The sequence below is a fragment of the Bos indicus x Bos taurus genome, chromosome 5 (genome assembly GCF_003369695.1).
Source record: "Bos indicus x Bos taurus breed Angus x Brahman F1 hybrid chromosome 5, Bos_hybrid_MaternalHap_v2.0, whole genome shotgun sequence".
Lineage (NCBI taxonomy): Eukaryota > Metazoa > Chordata > Mammalia > Artiodactyla > Bovidae > Bos > Bos indicus x Bos taurus.
In genome coordinates this window covers 72,345,788-72,369,910 of record NC_040080.1, presented here as the reverse complement: position 1 = coordinate 72,369,910, position 24,123 = coordinate 72,345,788, and the positions used below count along the sequence as shown (strand labels likewise).

The 24,123-nt window shown below is 40.1% G+C and overlaps 1 protein-coding gene across 1 annotated transcript in view; it reads right to left on the bottom strand.

Annotated features, from left to right (window-relative positions):
- The window catches only part of HMGA2 (high mobility group AT-hook 2), a 149,455-nt gene extending 125,818 nt beyond the window's left edge, over positions 1-23,637 (bottom strand). The window contains exons 1-3 of the mRNA XM_027542455.1: positions 22,778-23,637; positions 20,090-20,176; positions 9,703-9,753 (exon numbers count right to left, since the gene is read on the bottom strand). Coding sequence (XP_027398256.1) covers positions 9,703-9,753; positions 20,090-20,176; positions 22,778-22,888 — 249 coding nt within the window. The 5' untranslated portion in view covers positions 22,889-23,637. The remainder of the gene's footprint in view (positions 1-9,702; positions 9,754-20,089; positions 20,177-22,777) is intronic.
- Between the last annotated feature and the right edge of the window lie 486 nt (positions 23,638-24,123).

Below are 24,123 nucleotides of genomic sequence, written 5' to 3'. Positions count from 1 at the left end.
AGTCGGACACGACTGAGCGACTTCATTCATAAAAAACCACATGGCCACTGTGGTAGAATCATTTGAGCAGTGGACCCGAAGGTCAATGTCTGAATAATCCTGAATGGTCAGCATCTGGTAGAAGCCAGTCATGCCAAAATGAACTGGATGACCAAGAAGAGCTAGTTATCAATCTCTTTGTTAAAAATATCATTAACTGAAAAATTAAGAACAGGACTTCAATACTGAAACAAGCAAAAAAGAGACTGGATCAGAATACTAATGATCAAATCCAATTCTTCCATTCTGAGCATGATTTATTTATTAGTGTTTTCATTATTTAATCTTGTAATTTAAAATAAGCATTTTAGGGAATTTTGCAATAAGTTATTTAAAAAGAAAGTTATATACACAATGGAGTATTACTCAGCCATTAAAAAGAATACATTTGAATCAGTTCTAATGAGGTGGATGAAACTGGAGCCTATTATACAGAGTGAAGTAAGCCAGAAGGAAAAACATAAATACAGTATACTAACGCATATATATGGAATTTAGAAAGATGGTAACAATAACCCGGTGTACGAGACAGCAAGGGAGACACTGATGTATAGAACGGTCTTATGGACTCTGTGGGAGAGGGAGAGGGTAGGAAGATTTGGGAGAATGGCAATGAAACATGTAAAATATCATGTAGGAAACGAGTTGCCAGTCCAGGTTCGATGCACGATGCTGGATGCTTGGGGCTGGTGCACTGGGACGGCCCAGAGGGATGGTATGGGGAGGGAGGAGGGAGGAGGGTTCGGGATGGGGAACACATGTATACCTGTGGCGGATTCATTTTGATATTTGGCAAAACTAATACAATTATGTAAAGTTTAAAAATAAAATAAAATTAGAAAAAAAACAAAAAAACAACAACAACAAAAAAGAAAGTTAATTTAAATCACTTTGCCCCACAGAGTTCTGTTATGGTTTGCCAAAAAAAACTAAACTCCAATTTTATTACAAAATACTGCAAAGAAGGTAGTTTCAGAAAATATAGTTTACCAATACTGAACACCTTATAAGCATCAGAAAATTTGTATTATAATTATTGAGCATATGTCAAAAACTCATGTGTTTTAGAGGAAGCATCTCTAGGTTTTTAAAGCATGTTGTTTTTACATGTTCAAATGAAAAATGGTTTTATCTTCACGTACTCCATTAATAGATGGTTTTTGATGTTCTATCAAAGTCATTTCTTTCCCTCAGTAAAATGTTACAATTATTTGCAATATGCATTATTGGATATTTCTTTCTAATCATAGAAGAAATATTTTCAGTTTAAACAAGCAAGTATTAAATTACAAGTGGCTAAAAGTTTAAAAAAAAGTAAGAAACATCTGGAGGGAAAAAATAATGGAAATGAAAACCCAATGTTTTCAACAGTAGATTTCCAGGTTCTTCAATACATCAATGCTTGGAATATTTAGAAGAAACCCAAAGAGTTTCAATCAGTCTAGTTGTAATAGGTTTTACTCTGATTTAGTTCCTCCCACTTGATTTTAAAATCATAATTTAAGTTTCTAGATTTCTACAAACTCAGAAAAACAAAACCTCTTGCCACCTATCTAGAATGTTTGACTAACAAATGAAATTACATCACTTTCTCGTGATTACAAGTTCTTTTATAAAAGAAAGACAACTGTCTCTCAAAAGAGATGGAATGGAAATGCATATTTTTAAATCAACATACCGCACACCCCATTACCAAAAGAAGAGAATCAGCAATCTGAGAAAACAGCTGGGGTTTGTTAGTAACTTTCTAGTGACCAATTGAAGTTAAGCTTCAGCATCTGGTACTTGGGTCAATTTCTAGGTCAATTTCAGTATCTCCAGAATGATTTTTTTTTTCCCTTTACAAACCATTAATTCATATTGGGGAGTATTTCCCTCCCGTTGTTAATTTCCTTTCTCATAAAGATACTCTGAAAACAAAACACCTAAAAACATCCCTGGTTCCCACTGATTTATTCTTTATTATTTTGTCCTTGCTTCTTTTCCTCCAGAAGCACTAGCTGCTTCACAAAGCAACATCTGGATGGAGCATTTCATACACAAGGTTAACATCTTTATTATTGCCATGTATTCTTGAGCCTTAGCTCCACTCTCTAAAACTTTTGCCAAATATTTTCCATCAGTAAATCAATTGTGTGATGGGCTCCTTTCTAAGGCCAAAATGAAGAAATACAAATAAACACGAAATGCCTAGTTTCACCTGGCAAAAGGATTGACTAACAGATACCTAAATAGGTTCTAAGAAGCCAGAACAGCTCTGCATGTGCCTATTGAGGCAAACAGCAGAAATTCTACTTTCTGAATTGATGAACAACATATGACATCAAACCTCTAGATTAGCAGGCTTATAAGCTGCAATTTAAATTATTTTCCCTAACTATAAGTAGATTTAAAATGTAATTTAGTATTATTTATAAGCTATTCTTAAACTTGATGATATTCAGCAGCTATATTAAAGACACCACAAAGGGTCCCTGGTGAGTTTGATACATAATTGTCACCTCAGTCCATGTGTAACTATAGGCAGCTATAAGTAATTAGGGTTTAGGCTGTCTGTAATATCTACATGAAAGTGTAGAGTGGAATTAATTATAATGTTGAACATTTATTGAGTACTTACTATATGCCAGACCTTCTATTAAGCCCTTTACATCAAGACCCTATTTAATCCTCACACAACTCTATAAGAAATGTACCACTCTTGCAATCTTTTTAAAGAGGAGGAAACTGGACCTTTCAAACTGAAAACAGAACTACTATATGACCCAGCAATCCCACTCCTGGGTATTTTTCAAAAATATAAAAAATAAATGAAAACACTAATTCAAAAAGATACATGTACCCCAATGTTCACAGCAGCATTATTTATAATAGTCAAGATATGGAAGCAACCTAAGTGCCCATCAACAGACAAATGGATTAAGATGTGTGATATATATAAAATGATGGAATATTACTCAGCCCTAAAATAGAAAGAAAATTTTGCAGGTTATTGCATTAAGTGGAATAGGGAAAGAGACAAAAGACAAACACTGTATGATATCACTTACACGTGGAATCTAAAAAATAAAACTAGTGATTGTAACAAAAAAGAATTAGACCAATACACATAGAGAATAGGGGCTCCTAGTGGGGAGAAGGTACGCGGGAGGGGCCAAAGAAAGGTAGGTGATTAAGAGGGGCAAAATACTGTGACTAAAACAACCTACAGAGATAGACAGTACAACACAGGGAATACAGCCAATATTTTATGATAACTGTAAGTGAAATATAATCTTTAAAAATTGTGAATCAGCATGTTATATACCTGAAACAATGACCTAAAATTAAATAATCTTTTAAATTAGAAGATTAGTTAATCACATATTTAAAATAATCTTTAAAGTGTTTTTTAAAAGGTCATGTAATTTGCTCCAAATTCCAGTGAATCAAGTGATGGACCAGAATTTGAACCCAAGCCACCTGAATCCAAATCCTGAGCTCCTGGCTCAAGAGACCAGTAGAAAAGTCAGGTCCCACTTCTCTCTCCTTCCTTTACCTCTCACTTCCTCCATACCCAAAAGATGTGAAAGTCCGAAACAGCTCATCAGAATAATGGATCTGAAATCTGATTCAAACTTACAAAAAAAAAAAGAAGGCAAAGGGGAATAAAATAAACAGAATAAGTGAGCTTAAACAAAGTCTAGCTAGTTGTCACTGGATTAGTCAACACTCCATCCCCTAAAGAGCCAAGACTGGCACAAATTCTGCTTCTACAGCCACGTACTTTCGGTTAATCGACTTTGGAGTAACCTACCAAGTACTGATTCCAATCATATTGGATGAGAGGGTTACACTGTACATATCTTCTTCCAGGCCTGTTACAGGACACTATAAAATGTACAAGATTTCTTTTTAAAAGCAAAAGAACTTTTAAAACAAAACAAATGAGGAGAATAAAAGGGGAGCAATTTGTCTTTTAGGTCCTGTACCTAGTAAATCCTGTCAGTTCAAAAACATAGCTCTAATACAGGGAAATCAGTGAATGACACTGTTGGAAAAAATTGAGCTTACTATAAAGTACAAGGCTTATTTCCTATGGAAAATGCAATAATTTATTTCTTTAGTACAAGCTCTCCAGTAAAGAATGCCCTTGAACTCAATGCCTTGCTGTGACCGGCCATGCACACTCTACCCAACAGAATATATATGAGCAAAGAGGAAACACGCTGTCAAGAAAAAAAAATACACAATTTCCTTCTATTTCCTTTTCTAAGTAGAACAACTCTTCTTTGGGGAACAAATCAGGGTCTTGTAACAATTCACTACACAATATTTTCCATTCTCACAGCCAGTAAAAATCAGAAACCAGGAAGGGTCAATGAGGATGGCCCAATTATTCCCAGAAAGGCAGGGGCTTTTGTGGTGGGCACTTCACATGGGGTCCTTATCCAGCCTGAATATCAGGTGCCTGGAATCCAGATCTCCCTCAAATAAGCAAGAATCCATTGAGAAAATAAAAACATGTAGGTCCTTTAATTATTACATATTTTATTCCAGCTTGGCTGAAACACTGGCTGTGTGAGAATGAGTAGTGGGAAATAAAGGCATAAAGGGAGGTGGGTATAGACTGTGGGGACTTCAAAGAGCTAGGGAAGGTTGTAATCAGTTCAGTGGCCAGCTCTGGATCCAGGGGGAGTTTCCATGAAGATCAGTGATGTGAGTATACCCTATGCAGGTTAACTGGAAAACACAGGAGAGCCGAAGGTAGAAAAGGTAGGAAGGCCACTCAAGAGGCAGGATATGGAACTTAAGAGTCCATCGACAGATGAGTGCCTGAAGGAGACGTGGTAGACACAGACAATGGAATATTATTCAGCCAGAGAAAGAAGTCCTGCTATCTGTATGGATGGACCTTGAATACATTAATGCTAAGTGAAGAAAGTCTGATATTGTTTGTGTGGAATCCAAAAATGCTAAATTTATCAAAGGCAGCAGAACAGTGGTTGCCAGGGGCTGGGAGAAGGTACAGGGGTAATGAGGAAATATTGGTCAAAGGGTGCAAACATCCAGTAATAAGTTCAGGAGATTTAGCGTTGTGATTAGAGTTCACAGTACAGTATTATGGGCTTCCCTGGTGGCTCAATGAGAAAGAACCCACCTGCTAATGCAGGAGATGCTGGTTCGACCCCTGGGTTGGGAAGATCCCCTGGAGAAGGAAATGGCAACCCACTCCAGTATTCTTGCCTGGAGAATCCCCATGGACAGAGGAGCCTGGAGGGCTACTGTCCATGAGGTGAGAAAAGAGTCAGATAAGACTGAGCAACTAAATAACAACAATGACAATATAGTATTATATACTTGAAAGTTGCTAAGAGAATAGATCTTAGACGTTCTTACCACAAAAAAAGAAATGGTAATTATGTAAGAGGATGGAGGTGTTAACTAATGCCACTGGGGTAATTATTTTGCAAAAGATAAGTCAAATTAACATGCTGTATTCCTTAAACTTACAAAAGGTCAAGTGTCAATTGTTGTTGTTCAGTTGCTCAGTCTTGTCTGACTCTTTGCTACCCCATAAACAGCAGCACACCAGGCTTGCTTCCCTGTCCTGTACATATTTTATTCCATAAAATATGTTTTGTTTATTCCTGTACCATATTTTATATATCTCTTGGAGTCTGCTCAAACTCATGTCCATTGAGTCTGTGATGCCATCCAAATATCTCATAATCCTCTGTGGTCCCCATTTCCTCCTGCCTTCAATCTCTCCCAGCATCAGGGTCTTTTCTAGTGAGTTACCTCTTTGCATCAGGTGGCCAAAGTATTGGAGATTCAGCTTTAGCACCAGTCCTTCCAATAAATATTCAGGGTTGATTTCACTTAGGATTGACTGGTTTGATCTCCTTTCTGTCCATAGGATTCTCAAGAGTCTTTTCCAGCACCACAGTTTGAAAGCATCAATTATATCTAAATAAAGCTGGGTTAGGGCTTTATTTAGATAGAAGCTTGTTGTATTTGCTTACAATGCATTTCATTTCGGGAGAAGGCAATGGCAACCCACTCCAGTGCTCTTGCCTGGAAAGTCCCATGGACGGAGGAGCCTGGTGGGCTGCCGCCTATGGGGTCGCACAGAGTCATACACGACTGAAGTGACTTAGCAGCAGCGGCATTTCATTTCATTTTAGCAACATTAATCTCATTATTTCAAACAACTTATCTATTTCCTATCTTGTTGCCTATAAGAAAGTTTATACAGGTTTTCCTTATTGATGAGTTCAATCGGATATATTCCATTGATGCCATTTTAGTTCTGATGCTTAGAAAAAGGAGAAACCTATATTCTCCTTGCTATAGCCAAGGCATCTTTTTGAAACACAATCTGGTCATTTCACCTCCATGAGCAAAATCATTCAAGCAAATAAATAAAATGTATATGATTTTTTAAACCCTTCCTTAACTTGGTGAGCAAAGTTTCCATCTACCTGTCCAGTCTCATCTCCCACCTGCACCCTTTGATCCCTCTGACCCAGTCACACTGGCTTTTCATCCCTATTCAATGTATTCCCTCCAGCCACAGGGCCTTTGCAAGTATTACTTCTTTTGTCTAAGGTATATTTCAGCTGGTTAGTCACTACAGATCCCCAAGACCACAGCCAAGGATCACCTCAGAAAAGTGTTTACTGGTCTCCCTGATAGCGATCACATCGTCACTGCAAGCCCTGAGAGCACCCTTCTTGCTCCTTCCCAGCACTGAACACAGATGGGAAAGTTACAGTTGTGTGCATAACTTTTCAACTAATCACATCTTCCTCCATCAGGGACAGAGTCTGTTGTTCTTACCATTGCATCCCCTGGAAGAAAGTCAGCGAATACTTGTTGAATGAAAGAAAAAATAAAAAATAAAACAGCAGATCTATATTTGGTGTGTATGCCAACACCAGCTTACTCAATAGTGTGCTCACTAGTGTAATGGAATAGCACTTTTTGACATCTAGGTAAAAAAAGGCTTGGGATTTCCTGGGTGGTCTGGTGGTAAAGACTTTGCCTTCCAATGCAGGGGGTGTGGGTTCGATCCCTAGATGGGAAACTAAGATCCCACATGCCTTGTGGCCAAAAAACCAAAACTTAAAAACAGAAGCAATATTGTTACAAATTCAGTAAGACTCTAAAAATGGTCCATATCCAAAAAAAAAAAAAAAAAATCTTAAAAGGAAAAAAGAGGCCTTGCTTGCAGCTTTCTCCTCACTGGGGAGAACATGGAAGGCCAGAGTGCATGCTAGAAGATTGACTACCTACCCTGAGACCACCAAGGTGCAAAGGCTATGTGTGTGGATGCTCCAGAGGACACTCTCAGACGCATCCAGACTTTAAGCCAATCCTGCAAAAGCACCAGCCCTGTGAGTGAAGATACTTCCAGATTCTGCCCCAAGCATGAAAGGTACCCCCGCCTGCCCCACACACACATCCAGAGTCTCTTGAATCCTCCCAGCTGAAGCCCCAGACATCCTGAATTAGAAACAAGCCTTTCTGTTTCTGTTGTGCCCTATCCATATTCCTGACACAAAGAATCCATGAGAGTTTTGTTTTTTTTCCTTTCTACATTATTAAGTTTTGGGGTGGTTGATGAAACAGTAATAGGTAACTGGAACCATATGTCTAACAAGAGAGGTAATAAACCCACTGGTTATGGAGCCCACACCTGGAATATGATACTAAGTTCTGGGTGACATATTACAAGAGACAAAGAAAACAAGCACACTCAGAGGAGAATAAGAATGTTTCTTTATGGGGAAGAGCTAAAAGGTTTAGAGATATTCAAACCAGGAAAGAGAACAAAGAGTATATATGTTAATTGCCTTCAACTATCTGAGGAGCAATCACAAGTAAAAGTAACAACAATTACTCTGTATATTCCTAGGAGGGAGGCCTAGCAACAGTGAATGGAAGTTACAGGGAGTCAGATGGAAGTATTTTCTAATGTCCAGAGCTTTCCAGGAAAGAAGAGGCAGCCTTAAGAGGACATGAGTTTCTTAACATAAAAAGTAATCAAGCAGAGTCTAGATGATCACCACCTGGTGGGTTGGTTTGGAGAGAATTCATATCTGGACCAGAAGGTTCTGAATGAAATGCTCTTACTTTAAGTCTACCCTGCAACACTGAGATGTTTTTAATCTAAAGATCATCCCCATTTCCTTGTGCTAAGAAATCTAATCCTAATACATGTTGAGCAGAGGGGAAAAAAATACAAGAAGATGAATAAACTGAATGAAAGGCAATACCAAAGTATAAATAGAAAGGGATGCAGAATTCTTGATGGGAGAGGAATGGCAAACTAATAGGAAAATGCAATCCAGCAGAGCAGCAAAGGAACTTTGGAAAAAGATGAAGCATGAAGACGGAACCACAGAAGAGAGAAAAGGAAGGCTAAAGATCCCATCATAGATGATCCTGGGTAGGGAAGATGCCTTCATCTTTCTTGAGAAATGGTTTTATTCATTTTGAGACTTGTCTCCTCTGTCACTGGGAAAGACAGACCAGAAGAGCATGGTAATGTAGCAGTATAAACAACAAGTTTCAAGTGGTAAAATTAGCAAAGCCATCCCATGTGGCTTAACCAGTAAAGAATCTGCCTGCTAATGCAGGAGACACGATTTCAACCCCTGGGTCAAGAACAGAGTTGTCATTTAGAATGACATCACTCCAAACGAGGGCTTCCCTGGTGGCTCAACAGTAAAGAATGCAGGAGACCTGGGTTCTATCTAAAATCCCATGAACAGAGGAGCCTGGCGAGTTATAGTCCATGGAGTCGCAAAGCATTGAACACAGCTTAGCGACTGAGCATGCACTTTCAGCAACCAGTGAATTTCTGACCTCAGAAAGAGTCAGGATCTGTGTGCCTATGCAGTCAAGTAAGCTTGCATGGAAGCCACTGTCAGTATGTAAAAATGACCACTAAGGGAAGCAAGAAAATCTGGAGATTAAAACCTGGTTTCCTAACAAAGGCAATGTGAAGAGGAAAACACAAACCACCTAGAAAATGAGATATGTCCAAAGCCAAGTCATCCAGGAAATAGTAACAATAAGAAATGAAAAGAAAGAGGTAAAAAGTTATCTCAGACACACATTTCATCTGAATTTTATCACCATTTGTAATCAACTTCCAACATTTCATAAAACCCTTTAACCTTAGTTACTCAACCCACGGAACAAGTCATCTCATTGTTACTGCATTTGAAGGAAGAGTGGAGACTCTTTTCATGTTGATAAGAGGTAGAAAAAGGAGACACTCCCAGGAAAGAAAAGTGTTTTGAGTAAACTCCTGGAGCCTGAGGGTAAGGAATGGTGGTAATCTGCCTTAACCCTTTCAAAGATTCATCAAACCAGAAGTTAGAAATTAATGTAATTGATAAAATGAAATTTACTGTACAATGCAGGGAGCTCAAATCTGGTGCTCTGTGATAACCTAGAGGGGTGGGATGGGGTGGGAGGTGGGAGGGAGCTTCAGGAGGGAGGGAACATGTATATAGATAAGGTTGATTCATGTTATGGTAGAAATCAACACAATATTATAAAGCAATTATTCTCCAATTGAAAATAAATAAATTAACAACAACAACAACAACAAAAACCCAGAAATTTTTCATTACAAAAAAAGGACACAAATTTTATCTTATTACTCACCCATTTCCTAGGTCTGCCTCTTGGCCGTTTTTCTCCAGTGGCTTCTGCTTTCTGCAAAATGAAAAAGGAAGTCATATCATTTCCTACCTGACATTTCTTGTAAGTGCTGCACCAAGGACCCATTCCAAGTAAGAATGTTCTGGTTTGCAGACGAGGAATTGACATTGCTTTAACAATCTCAGTCTTCCTGAAGGCTCATCTTCTTCATTTTTCATTCCATGATGCAAAGAGAGATCTAGGCAACCCTCACCCTAATAGACTCCTGGAATGATCTCTGAAATGCATGAAAATGCTTTTAAAAGGCCATTTTGCAGTAGTTTCCTGGTGGTCTAGTGGTTGGGACTCCAGGCTTTCACTGCCTGGGCCTGGGTTCAATCCCTGGTAAGACACAACAAAAGATCAAGAGAACAAGGATGGAACAAGACAGAGATCCCATAAGTTGCATGGTGCAGGCCCCGCCCCCCCCCCCCCAAAGAAAGCCATTTTATCCTTATTTCTGACTGTAATAAAAACAGGAATTCCCATATATCCATAATTATGTAAAGTAAGATTTTTAAAAAATGTTTCTTAAATGATTTTCTTTCCATAGCCAAACTAAAATTATGAAAATTAGCACTATATATTACTGCACAATTTACAAAGTGCACTGTTAATCAGAAGCAAATCTAAATGTGAGTGAAAATATATAGGCTTCCAAATCAAAGAAACAAATATTAGCACACCTCTACATAGTTCATTTCCTATTCTTTGCCTCAAACAATCACCTATCAGTTCACCCAAATCCGAGAAAGCAAAATAAGCTGGCAGAAATCATCAATGTTTATCTCTGAGATAGAAACTAGGGATGCTAAAAATAATAATTAATAAAGAATGTATATTATTAACAATTTCATACTCAACATAGACCTGACATGAATATATTTCTAACTCCCTTGAGAGTTTGTTTCATTGCTTTGCTTCACAGAAGATTTTTCTGGTATCACAGCTATTTCTTCCCTTTGAGTAAGATTTTAATACCATAAAGTAATTTCTCTGTTTATCACCCCCTACTGTAATCCCCAAATTCACCAACACACACCATCATACACTCCTATAAAAATACGTTTACAATTTTCATTTCCAGAGCAAAAAAAACTTAGTACATACTCTTCTGTGTATGAGAATCTTCTCAAGGCTCTATAAACACCAAAATACAGGGAACCTGAGCCAGGATAACTTGTTTTACATTTTACTTCTGTCACCTGCGTCAGCAGACAGTGTATTTGGTACAATGATACTACAATTTCCTATTGTATAGTATCTGTCTACACTGTCGGATGACTCTCTCCTCAATCAGCCTGGTAAAAACAGATGGAGGTAGATGATAGATACAAAGATCCACAGATACATAGGCAAAGTAAGACTTCTACATCACAAGATTTTTCACCAAATCGTCTTGACCTGGCATTAATCTAACAGGTTCCGTGAATTATCCGAAACTTCGTCTGATTATAATCCTAGTGCATATTTATCAAGTATTTTAAGTACCCTAGGCACTGGGCCAAGTCATTCGCATGTGTTACTTTAATCTTTACAACAGCTGTGTAGGCAGCTATTGTTATTTTTCTTATTTTGCAATAAGCAATTAAGTCTTAAATAGACAAGGTGAATAATCCAGTTTGCACACGAAGCAGATTTGAACCCAGTTCTGCTGGACTCTAAAGTCCAGACTCTTATTCTCCTAACAATGCTACCTTCCTTTAGCATTCATATATTTGCTACTATAAAAAGACATCTTAGTTAACTGAAATTATCACTGATTCAGCTCCAGCTAAGCATCAGATTTGGGCACTCTGAATCACAGTAGTAGGGGTTACTACTTTGAATGGTTCCACAAAGGAATCATTTCTTCTCAGGGATTGGTAGCCTTGTCTTAACCTTCAGTCAGAAGGGCATGAGTTAAGTGAAAACTAGAAGTGCCCAGCAAATCACATCTTCTTTCTGAGTGTTGTCTCCAAGAGAGAGAGAGGAACACAGACCACACTCTGGAAAGCTAAGGCTCAAATCTCTGCTCTGCCATGTTGGCTTTACGACTTTGGGCAGGTCCCTGAAAACCTTAATTTGGGTTCAGGTGTGAAATGGAGATAATGCCTCCAGTGAGAAGTGATGTGGCCGCCATAAAGGAGGTGTTCAATAAATGTTCTTTCACTTCTAATGCAATCGAACTCTTAAAGGGAAAGTTTCCCTTCAAGTTAGTCCAATCTCATAGAAGGTTCAGTCAACGCAAATATTCCATTACACCCATCTGTCACCTTAAGAATGAAGCTTTTAAGAAACCCTCTGGTTGGTACATTGTGAGTTATAGGAGTACAAAATTCCCTAATACAGAAGCAGTGTCTGATTTAATCTTTAGGAGTGACTGTAAGATTGCACAGTTTACTCAGTAGTAAATTATACAAACATGGAAGATAGAAATCCTTTTTAATGGGCCTGGGGATGGTAGGTGTGGTTGAGAACAGGAGTCTGCTTGAGATCTTAAAGGCTAATGGCACGTCTATGCTAGGCTTTTCTGTATGGTGGTTATGCTCCCAGATCCATGATGTGATCGGGAGTACCTAAAATCTGTTGAAGAGGGCTGTTTTCTAAAAGAGGGTTGTTTCACTACATTTCAGAGTTAGAGAAAGCAAATCTCTCATAGAGCGAGAAAGCCCAGCAAAGGAGAAGACTTTAAACCGAGCTTCCCATTTACAAAAAGTCTCTTCAAAAATAAAATTTGCACCATTAACTGAAGGGCAAAGTATCCTGATTATCACTTGAACTTGTTAAAAGTGAACTTGCTCCTTGGTCTTGGGGCCAGTATTACATGTAAGCTGAAACCCTCTTCTGAGACGACATCTAGAAGAAGCACATTAGCTGTGCTGTGTGGCAGCGATCTGGGAGGTTTTCATTGTTCCTTAAAACCCACATTATTTAATCATTCTGATCAAACTTCACAAAGCCTGTAAAACCAGTTAGGATTTTCATTTGTAAACCAGCATAGATCCAGGAATTTTACATATTGGAAAACACTGGCTTTAACATTTTTTTTCCTGTGTTTAATGCTCTTCAGGATATTATTTTTCAATAGAAAACAAACAAAACATTTCGGAGGCCTGTTTTGTTTTTAATATAACAACATATGCAATACTGTGGAAGCGTATATTTGGTTTTCCTTTGCCAGACTGGAATTTGGTTCCACGCTACAAACCCATGTATAATTCAGACAATAACTTACTCTAAATACTTAACTGCTTATCTCAGGGTGGGTGAGTAGGGAGAGACGGTGGGAATTCTGCATTTGTAAGAACTGAATTTCAGACTATTATCAGCACCGTTACATTAACATTTCCAACTGTCATTATTTTAGAAACGTTATTCGGTCTTGACTTGTCTTCATTCATATTTTTGCCTTTTTAAAGAAGTTCAGATTCAGAACTGTAGATTCATGAGGGTTGGGAAGAATTTTAAGTAGGAAATGTAATTATTTCTGCCCCTAAGAAGTTCTGGTACTCCAGGCTCTTAAATGTATTAGCACTAAAAAATTAATTAAGAAAGGAAACTCATCTAGCAAATAGAACTCTTGAACTTGGAAAGGGTTATAGCATTAGTGTTTGGTGCATAAGATGTGCTCACTCCATATTTATTGCATGAAGGAAGGACGGAAAATCACTCTGGTATTTATATCACCTGTGTGTCGTTTCCCTCTTGCCATCAGAATCTACAGCTTGGGAGGGCTTTAGAAGACATTTCATCCAGCCCCTTCATTTAACAAATAAAAAAACTTCTGGCTGTGCCATGATCTTCAAAGGTACAGCCTTCTGGTTTACTTGGGGGCCAGAAATTTGTGAGGATGGGTTGCAGTGGGCCCACACTTCCAATCCCTTTATAAGCTTGTATAGAACTGCCCAGCAAAGGTTTCTCAAAACCTAACTTCCAACCTCTCTTTCTGGTTATTGGAGAAAACATAATCTACCTTGTAGCAAATATTTCACAAGGTATTTGACAGCACATAATATGGAACGATCCTAAGTTTTAAGAACTGGATTTGAACTCAAATCCAGATGCTCCCATTTAGGACAGCTGAACGTTAGACATGTCACAGTCCACGTCTCTGAATCAGTTTTCTCATTTGTGGAATGAAGACCACAAAGCCTACATCAGAAGATTAACAGAGCTAAGGTACATGTAAGATAAGGCTGATAAAAGTTAAAGCACTAGGTAGAAAAGTGTGAGTTGCTCAGTCGTGTCCAACGCTGCGACCCTGTGGACTGTAGCTGCCAGGCTCCTCTATCATGGGATTCTCCAGGCAAGAATACTAGAGTAGGTAAACCAGTGTAATTTCTTAATTCCCTCCATATTTTAAAATGTTACTCTTAAAAAAAATACCTCCCTGGGGGTCCAGTTTTAAGACCCTGTGCTCCAACTGCAGGGAGCACAGGTTCAATTTTTGGTGAGGAACTAAGATCAAGATCTCACACACCCAAATGAAAGGCCAAAAAGTAGAAAACAACAACAACAACAAGACCACCCTCCCAATTCTGTAAGTTTTCAAAGAAATGAGTGATTTTCTGAGCATTGTCTTACTTATGTAGGGCAGCTATTACTAACCCCCCAACCTGGCGATTAAGCAATCTATCCATGTGTTTAAGTGGTGGAATTGAGACCTCATCTGATTTTAAGGCAATAAAAGGTCTGTTCTTCTGGGAGACAGTCCCATATAAAGTAGCCATGGGGAAATGTAGGGCTTTCCTGGTGGCTCAGATGGTAAAGAATCTGTCTGCAATGCAGGAGGACCCAGGTTTGATCCCTGGGGGAAATTATATTAAAAAAAAAACAAACGTCCAGGGTGAAAATCAAATGAGTAGTTAAGACTAAAATATTTCTGAGTTTCCTATAAAGACATAGGCAAAAGCTGAGACTGGGAACCAAGAGCAATATCTACTTCTGACTTCTGGGTCAAATTTAGATAGCTATTAATCTTTTTGTTATTCTAAATGCTCACAGCATACTGTGATAAATGCATGGAAGTCAAAATGCCCCTACTCTAAATCAGTCAGCAAGTCTATACACAAACACACAAAAGAGCCAGAGAAACGATCAGCTTAGTGGTACCCTGCTTTGTTTTCATGTATTTTTACAAATATATGTATATATGACTAAGACCGACAGACTTAAGAGCAAATGGAGCCACCTAAAAAAGTATAGAAAGTCACATTTATTTCTTTTCGTAGTTCTTTCAAAAACACAGTGTAAATCAATGTGCTTGGTAATCAAAATCCACTGAACTGACTGTCACACTAAATGATAAGTAATTCTCACTTAACTTTTATGCTAATCTAGTTTCGATGAGTTTCCAAACTGTACGTGCAACCATTTTCAGTCTTTAAAAAAAATTACAATCTTTCCATCAGGACATATTTTCGAAGAGGAAATAAAAGTGAATTCTATCATCCATTGTAGTTCATGCTCATTTTCCCCAAGGAAGTCCTTGTTGTCAACTCCCATGTCATTATTTACACATGCCTGTCTTCACTTATACAAATACAAAATTAAAGCCAAGGCCAAAATGACAGGAAAAGCTATTTTCAAAGTTTAGGATTCTCCTCTTTAAATGGTTCTTTCTTTCTCTTTTGTAATCAGAGAAATCAATAGCAACGATATGAGAGTTCACAGGGGTGACCTTCCAAGCAAACTGTTCCCTACGTTATCCTGGAGAAAAAAAAATGGCTGTGACTGCTCCTTGCTGAATCAATTAGAAGATGCCATTCAGCAATGTTCAGTAGATTAAAGCAATATCGAATAATAAAGCAGCAGCCTAAAATGGAATCTGTTCTCCATTTACCTTTTTCTCCTGGTTGGCAGAACAAAAACTCAAGAGCTGAAAATTTCAGAATTAAGGATAGTAAAATTCATTGTTCTACCCTTGTGCCAAACTATATGGTTCCCAAGTGAGTTCTGGAAACTGCAGAAATTCAGGTAACAAGATAAGATAGGTCTGAATGATTTAACTAACATAAAATGTTCTTCAGCACCCATCTAGTCTTTAAAAAGAACTGAAAAGGAAACAGAATACCAATCTGGAGTGTTCTCTTGAGCAAAATGATCTGTTGAGACCTTGAGATAAAAATGAGCCAGAGTTGGAGGTCAGTCAAAGTAATGAGAGGCTTTCGATGAAAAAGTTCAGAATGATAACTGCCAAAGAAAGAGATTTCTGGGTCCCCTAAAGTAAAGGGACTTCAGAAAATAACTCAAATGCATTTCAATCTTCCATATTTGGATCATAATCTACGATGACTCAAAGGCATTGTGAAAGAGAATTTACTGATACATTAAGGCTCCGTCCTCTCTGGCAAAGAGAAGTGAAAAAAAAAGGAGGCAACTGTTTAGGTAGAACAGCCTAAAATACCAAGATAATGGAGAAACAACTGGGCTTTATGTAACTCCACCTGACTGGACTCATCTGTATCCTTGAGCCCTGAGTCCCAGTGGAAATTGCTTGCCTATAAAAACACAAAGGAGTTCAAACTAAGTCATATTAGTAACATAGAAGCTATAAGCTGGAATTGTACCACAACTTCCAATACAATCTTTCCCTGACTTACCTATAATGATGCTTTTGGTTCCTGTCTTCAGTTGGACCTACTATATCCTGCAAAAAAATCATGCCCTCACTCAGCATCTGTGCTTGAACATTTGTCTGAAATGATGAGGAAACCCCATTCTTTCCTCCTAAAATATCTGTGCATAGTGTTATTAATCATTTGTGAAAAATCAACCACTTTTCGAGGAAGGAACATGATTAGAAAAGGAACAATTTCTTTATTTCTTTACAGTATCCAATTCATATCAGGTTTTCTTTGTATAGGCAAATGGAAAATATAAATCAAGTGTTTGTCTGAATACATTATTTGAAGTACACTTTACCTAAACCCTATTTTTATTTTGTGCCTTTTCTCTTTACTACACCTAAAGTCCAAAGGAAGTTTAGGAACGTCTATGATATGAAGGAAGGCTATCTCACACCTGAGATCTATTTTATGTGCAGTTCTTTCAATTAAATTTAATTCAATCCCAGAATTTTTTTTTTCCTAAAAGTACCTGAAAGACAATTGGCTTGAGACTTACAGATGACTTTGACTTCTAAGAAACCCTGCCAGTGTTCTTTTATGATTAAAAAGCCACAACAAAAACCCTAAAGATTATATCTTTCTACTTTCCAAACATGAGAAATATGAAAATACAAAATATTTTCATCCAGCACAAACAGGAGAGGAAAACAAAATAAAACAAAAAGGAAATTAAGAGGCAACTGGTCACAGGTATATCTCAAACTAACACATAAATAAAAAGGTCAAGACACACACATATGCATACTCAACATGAATAAATTATTTATTCAGGAAAACATTAACTTCTGATCTTTTATTAAGATAACAATATGACTCTGGTTCAGGGATGAATTTTGAGCACTCAGACTGGTGCTCTTGGGAATAACTAGAATTTCTACATAATGGTTATCCATGAGAACTTGTCATAATGGACTAGAAGCAAAGTCAAGAATAGTTACATTCTCTTCCAAAAGTTCCAAGCATAACAAATTGTGTTTTCATAAATGTTTGTTTTTTGTATTACACAAATCAATTTTATATTGAATGTGGCCTGAAATTAAAGTGATAGCTAATTTAGTAGTCCTCCATTTGGTCTTTCAACTTTCCACACGCATTGTCAAGTTTCACATTGCTAATTTTCCAACAAGCAGTTTTGTTTTCAAATGCCCCAAGGCCAGTTACTGAGTCCAAACACTTACTTTTCTTTGTAAGTAAAGAAATTTTGAGCAGCAAGAAAATTTAAACATACAGCATCATCAGGATCCCATGTACATTGCATCTTCTCTAATTTTAGAGCTCTGTTCTCTTATATACTTACCAGTTTTTGTTATATATTTTCCATTATGATGAGCTTTGGTTTGCAGGAGAATTCCCAATTTATTAATCACAGAAGACTTCTCATCCCTACCCTGGTCAGTCTAGCAGGGTATGTTTATCTTACATGATATGAACAATGTAACTTTTTCAAAAAAAATTGCTTTTCAAAGTCCTAACAAAAATATGCTTTGTTAGAATACAATATATGTTTGACAAAAAATATGTTTGATAATCATGTTTATATAAGGTAAAAGCAAACTCAATAAATACTGATCTGAAACTGAAAATACCTTAAGTTTACTCATGCCATGAATAATTCATCAATGTCATTCATTATTTTGTGAAGTATTATCTTTTCCAAATGAAGCGTAATTTATAAAACTGAAGAACTATAACAGTCATGTTCTGAGCAAAAATATTTATCCAGTTTTATTAGAAAGGGAACTTTTATAACAGAAGTGTGTGAAATAATTTTGTCTGGAAGAATGGAAGATTTCAGAGAAAACTTTGCTTGGGAAAAAGAAAGCCTACTTCTCGTTTGGAAGTTGTAATGTTATGTGCACACACATGAAGAATTATCAGAAAGATGAGTAGCCTAAGGGTCATTTATAAACACCTATCACCAAAGTAACTAAAAATAAGTTACACCTTACTTGGGAAGAGACCAACTTTCTGTTATTTTGCTTTAAGTGGTAAATTAGGTACAAGTCTCATCTTTCCTTTTGTCAACATAAGATTTTGTTAGTGGCAAACTTTTCAAAATGAAGAAAAGGTGATAGAAGCATATCTTGAACTCATTCAGAAAATGTAATACAGTTAAATCTGAGAGATAATTTTCCCTCTTTTGTATTAAATTTTAAATAATTTATGATGAGATTTACAGATTTTTTTCCTGGCAAATGTTATAATGATGCATTTTTCAGGGCAATTACATCATAGTTTAAATGTCTGTCAGCTAGCTACCAAGATATTCCTTTGGCATTTCATTAGAGTCAAATTAAGATAAAATTAACTTCCGCAACAACAACAAAAAAACTTCTTTGGTAAATTAGCCCTTTTTATTTAATTTAATAAAGCAGGTTAAAAAAAAAGGTATTCATGTTAGTAATACCAGATTACATATTGTCATTTTTAAATGACAAGATAATTTAGAACTACTTCAAAGTGTATTGATTAAATATAAGTATGATTAAATCTTCACTCTGAGAAGCAATTACATTTAAGTATATTAGAAATCTGCTCTTTCAGCTCTGTTCAAGACTTAAAACAGACAAGAACTCACAGTTGCTCCCTAAATAACTTTATATGTATCCCTGGTTGCTATGGTAGTTTACAACACTGAAAACTATCAAATATAATATGGTTAGTGCTCACAGTCATAGAGAAAACCACACAAAACATTAATTCCCCAAAGATGAGCATATAGTTATTCTTAACAAACACTGTACATAGTATACTCAAATCTACTGTAAAGATACATCAAAATTGACTTCAGAATTTTGAACCTTTGTTTTTAACGAGTATACAAACCTACAAATAAAATACAGAAACGTTTTTCTGATTTATTTGTAAAGCTTAAAAACTGTGATTTTTGTCTTCACCTTCACTTCTCTGTGTATGCACTGATCCTGAGATATTTCTTCTTTGCGAGTTCAAATACCATCAAACATGAAGTTTTTAAACTGCAATTTAAAATTTATAAAGAAAAATACTGGAAGTTACACTTGGTTGGGTTCTATTCTGCCCCAAAATGTACAATAAATAAGTCAAACATTTGTTTTAAAACTTTCTCATTGTCCTATTCAGAACATTTCTGTATCACCTGAGATGGAAAGGCTTTTGAGAGACGATGATGTATTATATTGCAGGTTGATGGCAAACAAGCAAAATACTTTATCAGCACATTTAAAGCTGTAAAATTCGTGAATTTTTCCCCCAGAATCCTATAATTGAATTTACTTCTAATTATCACCTATTTGGCAAAGTCCTTAACTTGAAGAGTGGGATTTGGTTTTCCAGTAATCATGTAAATAAGCACAAAGTAAATTAATCTTTATTATTTTTTAAGGAAATTGCAAAAACTTCACTGCCAAACAAAATCTATTCTTTTTTTTTTTTTTAACTATTTCACAACTGGTGCAAATCTTTTTTTTTTTTTGGTGCAAATCTTATTTGTTTATTCTCTACTCGCTTACCTCCCCCCAATCCCCATCTCTGCTTTAAGTTTCTTATTATTTGGTGATTGTTTGAAAACAACCCCAAGCAGCTTCATGAACTTTTTATTCTAAGTATATGCTTGGAAATCTCACCAATAGTAAATGTAGGAAATGAGTCTGGGGTTACCCACTTGGGAGAAATCCTTAGGTGTGGATCTAGAATGGGAAAATTACAGGGAGGTTCCTGTGGGTGTTGAGAAAGTTGGGAAGACTTAAGAAATCTCTCACCTTTTGAGCTGCTTTGGAGGGACTCTTGTTTTTGCTGCCTTTGGGTCTTCCCCTTGGTCTCTTAGGAGAGGGCTCACCGGTTGGCTCCTAGTTTCGAGGGAAAAAAAAATTCTGTTGTGGCAAGAATGTCTGAAAGAAATTGACCCTGACTCTATAGATACATTTTCTGCCTGTGCTGCTCAACAGAACCGTTGGAACACATTCAGTTCAAGCACAAATGGATGATGCTGGTACAGAGTTTACAGAAAGGGGAAATAACTAGACTTTTAATCCAGGGATTAAAAGAGGAAATTCTATTTTGCATATGAAAACTAGATTCTATTTCAACCAGAGAAAGGTAACAAAGGCTGACAAGGTTGCATGTTCCAGAAAGAAAGTTGTATATCCTTAAAGTGCAAAATATGCAAGGTTGTGTATTTGGCAACTGAGAGAAATAATAAGCATTGTACACAAATACTACACTCCACTGTACTACCATTTTAAACAACAGAAATATGAAGCTAACATCATAAATATTTCAACAATCTCCCATATTGAAAAGGTGGCTTTTGATCATTCTGTATATCTGCATTGTAAGTCAATTATGACTCAATCAACACATTGAGTAAAATATTGGAACAATTATCCAACTTCTTCAACTTAAAATAACTCCATTCTTCCTAAAATTTCCAAATAATTAGGGTAACTCCGTTGTGGAAGGCTTTGCTTGAATTATCTAGATAATTGCTTCAATTCTTCACTTCCCTTTGGAGATGCAGGCATGGTCTCCAGTCTACATTTAAATATCTTTTGATAAAAATAAGCACTTTTTCCAAAACTTTCTTTTGGGAAAACCCTTATGGGGGTGGACCGAAGGAAACTAAAAGGGGTAGAGGTGGGGCGGGTGGTAGTGAGAAGGAATGCAAGAGTCTGGGATGGAGAAATTGAAACTATCAATAGGTTTAGCAAAACTTTAAATGGCTTCTATGCCAAGTAGTAAATACTCAAGTGGTTAAGAGAATGCGATGATTAATATTCCAGATCCTAAATATTTATCCAGTGAATCATCAATTTACATTTCATTCAGATTCAGTGATTAAATGAGACTAATTAGCTTAAAATGCATTAAAGTCTTCAATGAAAATTCGCATTCTATTTAGACAATCTGGGAAAGGTTTCCTGCAAGCTTCTGTGGGACCACTAGCGCCAGTGGGCACATCCGGAGAAACATCGGAGACACATTTTTCTTTCTTTGTGAACTCTGCCTTAACTCAAAGGTAAAACCTTCAATCACCTCCAGACCCCGCTGCAATTTTATTTGGATTATTTTTCGGAGGTGGGGGGCAATTAGCAGAGTTTGAGAAAGCTGGGTGGCGGGTGGGAAACAAGGGCGGGGGGAAGGGCAGTGACTTCCTGGGAGGTGTAAAACAGGATCCTAACGCGGTGTAAAGTGTCGCTCGGGCAGAGCGGGAAAACTCTGGGGCCTCTAGATTGGCTTGTTTCCTTTGATGATTTCAAAAAGGTACAACAAACGCAATGGCAAGCAAACATTGTTCGGTTTCCCCACCTTGCTCTAGGTAGCTTTGGGACTCCAGGATTATTTTCTACTCGGCCTATTTGCCCTGAAAGAAGCGCTTTAAAGCTAAAGAACGCAGAAGTAGTTTTAAAGCCCGCGGAAGCGGAGTTTAAATGTTCTCAATAGACAAGTCCCGCTCGAGCCCTACCCGCGAAGGCTTGGAAATTGCCGCGAACAAAACCCCTCCGCCCTGGGCGCTGCGCGCAGCTCTGCAAGCGCCTGCTGCACGCTTAATTGGTTGCATCCGCAGACAAAACCCTCCACTCGGCGGGGTCCCGGGCGCCCCTCGATCGTCCCCTCCCAGACCCCAGCCACTCGTTCTGGAAGGGTACATTTAATGTCTGTAGCGCTGAGGCGCGGGATCCGGAGGCAAAAGGGGGACTGGGCGCCTGGCGAGGAAGTGACCCTAGCTACCGTGCACCCTCTTGGACACTACTTTCCACTGCGCCCTTAGCCAAACTAGTTAATCTTGTCCCGTGGGGACGCAGGATCTCCTGCAGCCCCTTTCCTGGGACACCCTCAGCAGCGGCCGCCGCAAATCGGACGCCGCGCCGCATTTAAAGAGCCCTAACAGAACCGGGCGGGCCCACGAGTTCTTTGTCGGGAGGGCGCGAGTCTCAGGCCACCGAGAACTTGGGGAGGGCGCCAAGGGGGCGGCTGCGGCGCGCCAGTTCCCGGCCAGCGAGCAGCCCGGGTTGGCGGGAGAAAGAGCCTCCGGGTCCCCAAGACTTCAGCCCCTCCAACCCTGAACCGCCAGAGGACCCCTGCCTCCTGGGCCACTGTGAAGCGACTAGGAAAGTGCTTGTCGAGTCCCGGTTTGTCGGACCCGGCCGTTTCCCGTCACCAGGAGACAACGCGCCACTCGGGCCGGGCACAATAGCGAAAGTCCGAGGACGCTTCGCCCGACCCCACCTCCTGCTCGCACCCGGCCGGCCGCCGCTGCTCCCACCTCCCGGCCCGGAGCGGAGCGGGGCTCAGCCGCGCACTCGCGCCGAGGACTCCGCAGCCCGCCCCCGCGGCGGCGTGCGGCGGCCGCGGCGCCTGGACTCCCGCGCTAGGGTGGCCGCGCGTCTCGGGGCCCTCGCGGAGGTAGCGGAGGTGGGCTACTGCCCCCACCCCGCCCGCGTACTGACTTGCTGCTGCTTCCTGGGTCGGCCGCGTCCTCTCTTCTGAGGCGCCGGGGCGGCAGGTTGTCCCTGGGCTGAAGTGGACGGCTGCCCGGCGCCTTCACCGCGTGCGCTCATCCTGCCTCCCGCCGCCGCTACCGCTGCCGCCGCCGCTCCTACCGCCGCTGCAGCCGCTTCGCCTCTGCCGCCCGGAATCAGCCCGGCACCTTTCGGGAGATTGCGAGGTAGGGCTGGAGAATGAGGCGGGGTGGGCGAGAGCTGGCGTGCGGCGAGGGCTGCTGCTGCTTAGGCTGCCGCCGCTGCCACCATCAACACCGGACGTCCAGCGGCTGCCAAAAAGAGAGAAGAGGGGAGGAGGAGGAGGAGAGAAGGAGGCGCTGCTGGTGGCGGCGGCAGCGGTGGGTGGGTGCCGGAGGTGGAGGTGGCGGTGGAGGTGGAGGTAGTGAGAGGAGGAGGAAAGCGAAGAAGGAAAAGAGGAACTGAAGTTGGGAGGCTCCCCTCTCAGTTTGGGATCAGAAGTTGCGGTCACCGGGAGCACTTCGGAAGCGGCTTGGAAAGGGAAGAGACTTGGAGTGAATTGTGTCCCTTGAAATGTTAGGCGGGGAAAGAATTCCTCCTCCTCTTCCCCCCCGCTCCGCGCTCGCAGAGCAAGAAAGAGAAAGAGAGAGAAAACAAATAACGCCTTGGGCAGTCGGAAAGCGAAGGGAGGATGGGGAGATTCTGCGGGGATCCGGTCGGGCACTGGGCGCAGGCAGGGGACGGAGCGGTGGGTGGCACCGTTCCTTCTCGGGTGGCGGGAGCGGGCGGCAGCGGCACCGGAGAGTTGGAGGGGGACGGGCTGATTACTCCTGCGTCCTGCACCAAGCGCGCGCTGCCCAGGCTGGAAGTTTTCTGAGTTTCTACCCCAGAATTCGAGCGCGTTGAGTGTGTGTGTGCTTGGGGAGGGGGCGGCGAGATGGGGGGAGTGCCCACCTCTAATCGTGGGCGGATAAAGGGGAGGGGGCTGCGCTGGAGGAAAAGTATGAGGAGGAGGGAGGCCAGGCAGACCGCCGAGCCAAGGCGCCTGGCCGCGGGCCAGAGGCAGTGTTCGAAATACAACTGCCTCCGCGGCGGCGGCGCCCGGGTGCCACCCGGAGCCCCGCTCACGTGCTCCCGCCTCACGGCGGGGTTAAAGGGACAGGCCGGGAATCCCGGGCCGGCTTGCCGCCGGCCTAGCCCCGCCCGCCGCCCGAGGTCGCTCCTGGGCGGCTGTCCTAGAAAGGCGCGGGAATGTGGCTGCCCCGGAGCCGCGTTTAGGGGCTTGGCCTTTACCTGCACCTCTACGATGCGGAGCCAACACTCTGCAGGAAGCG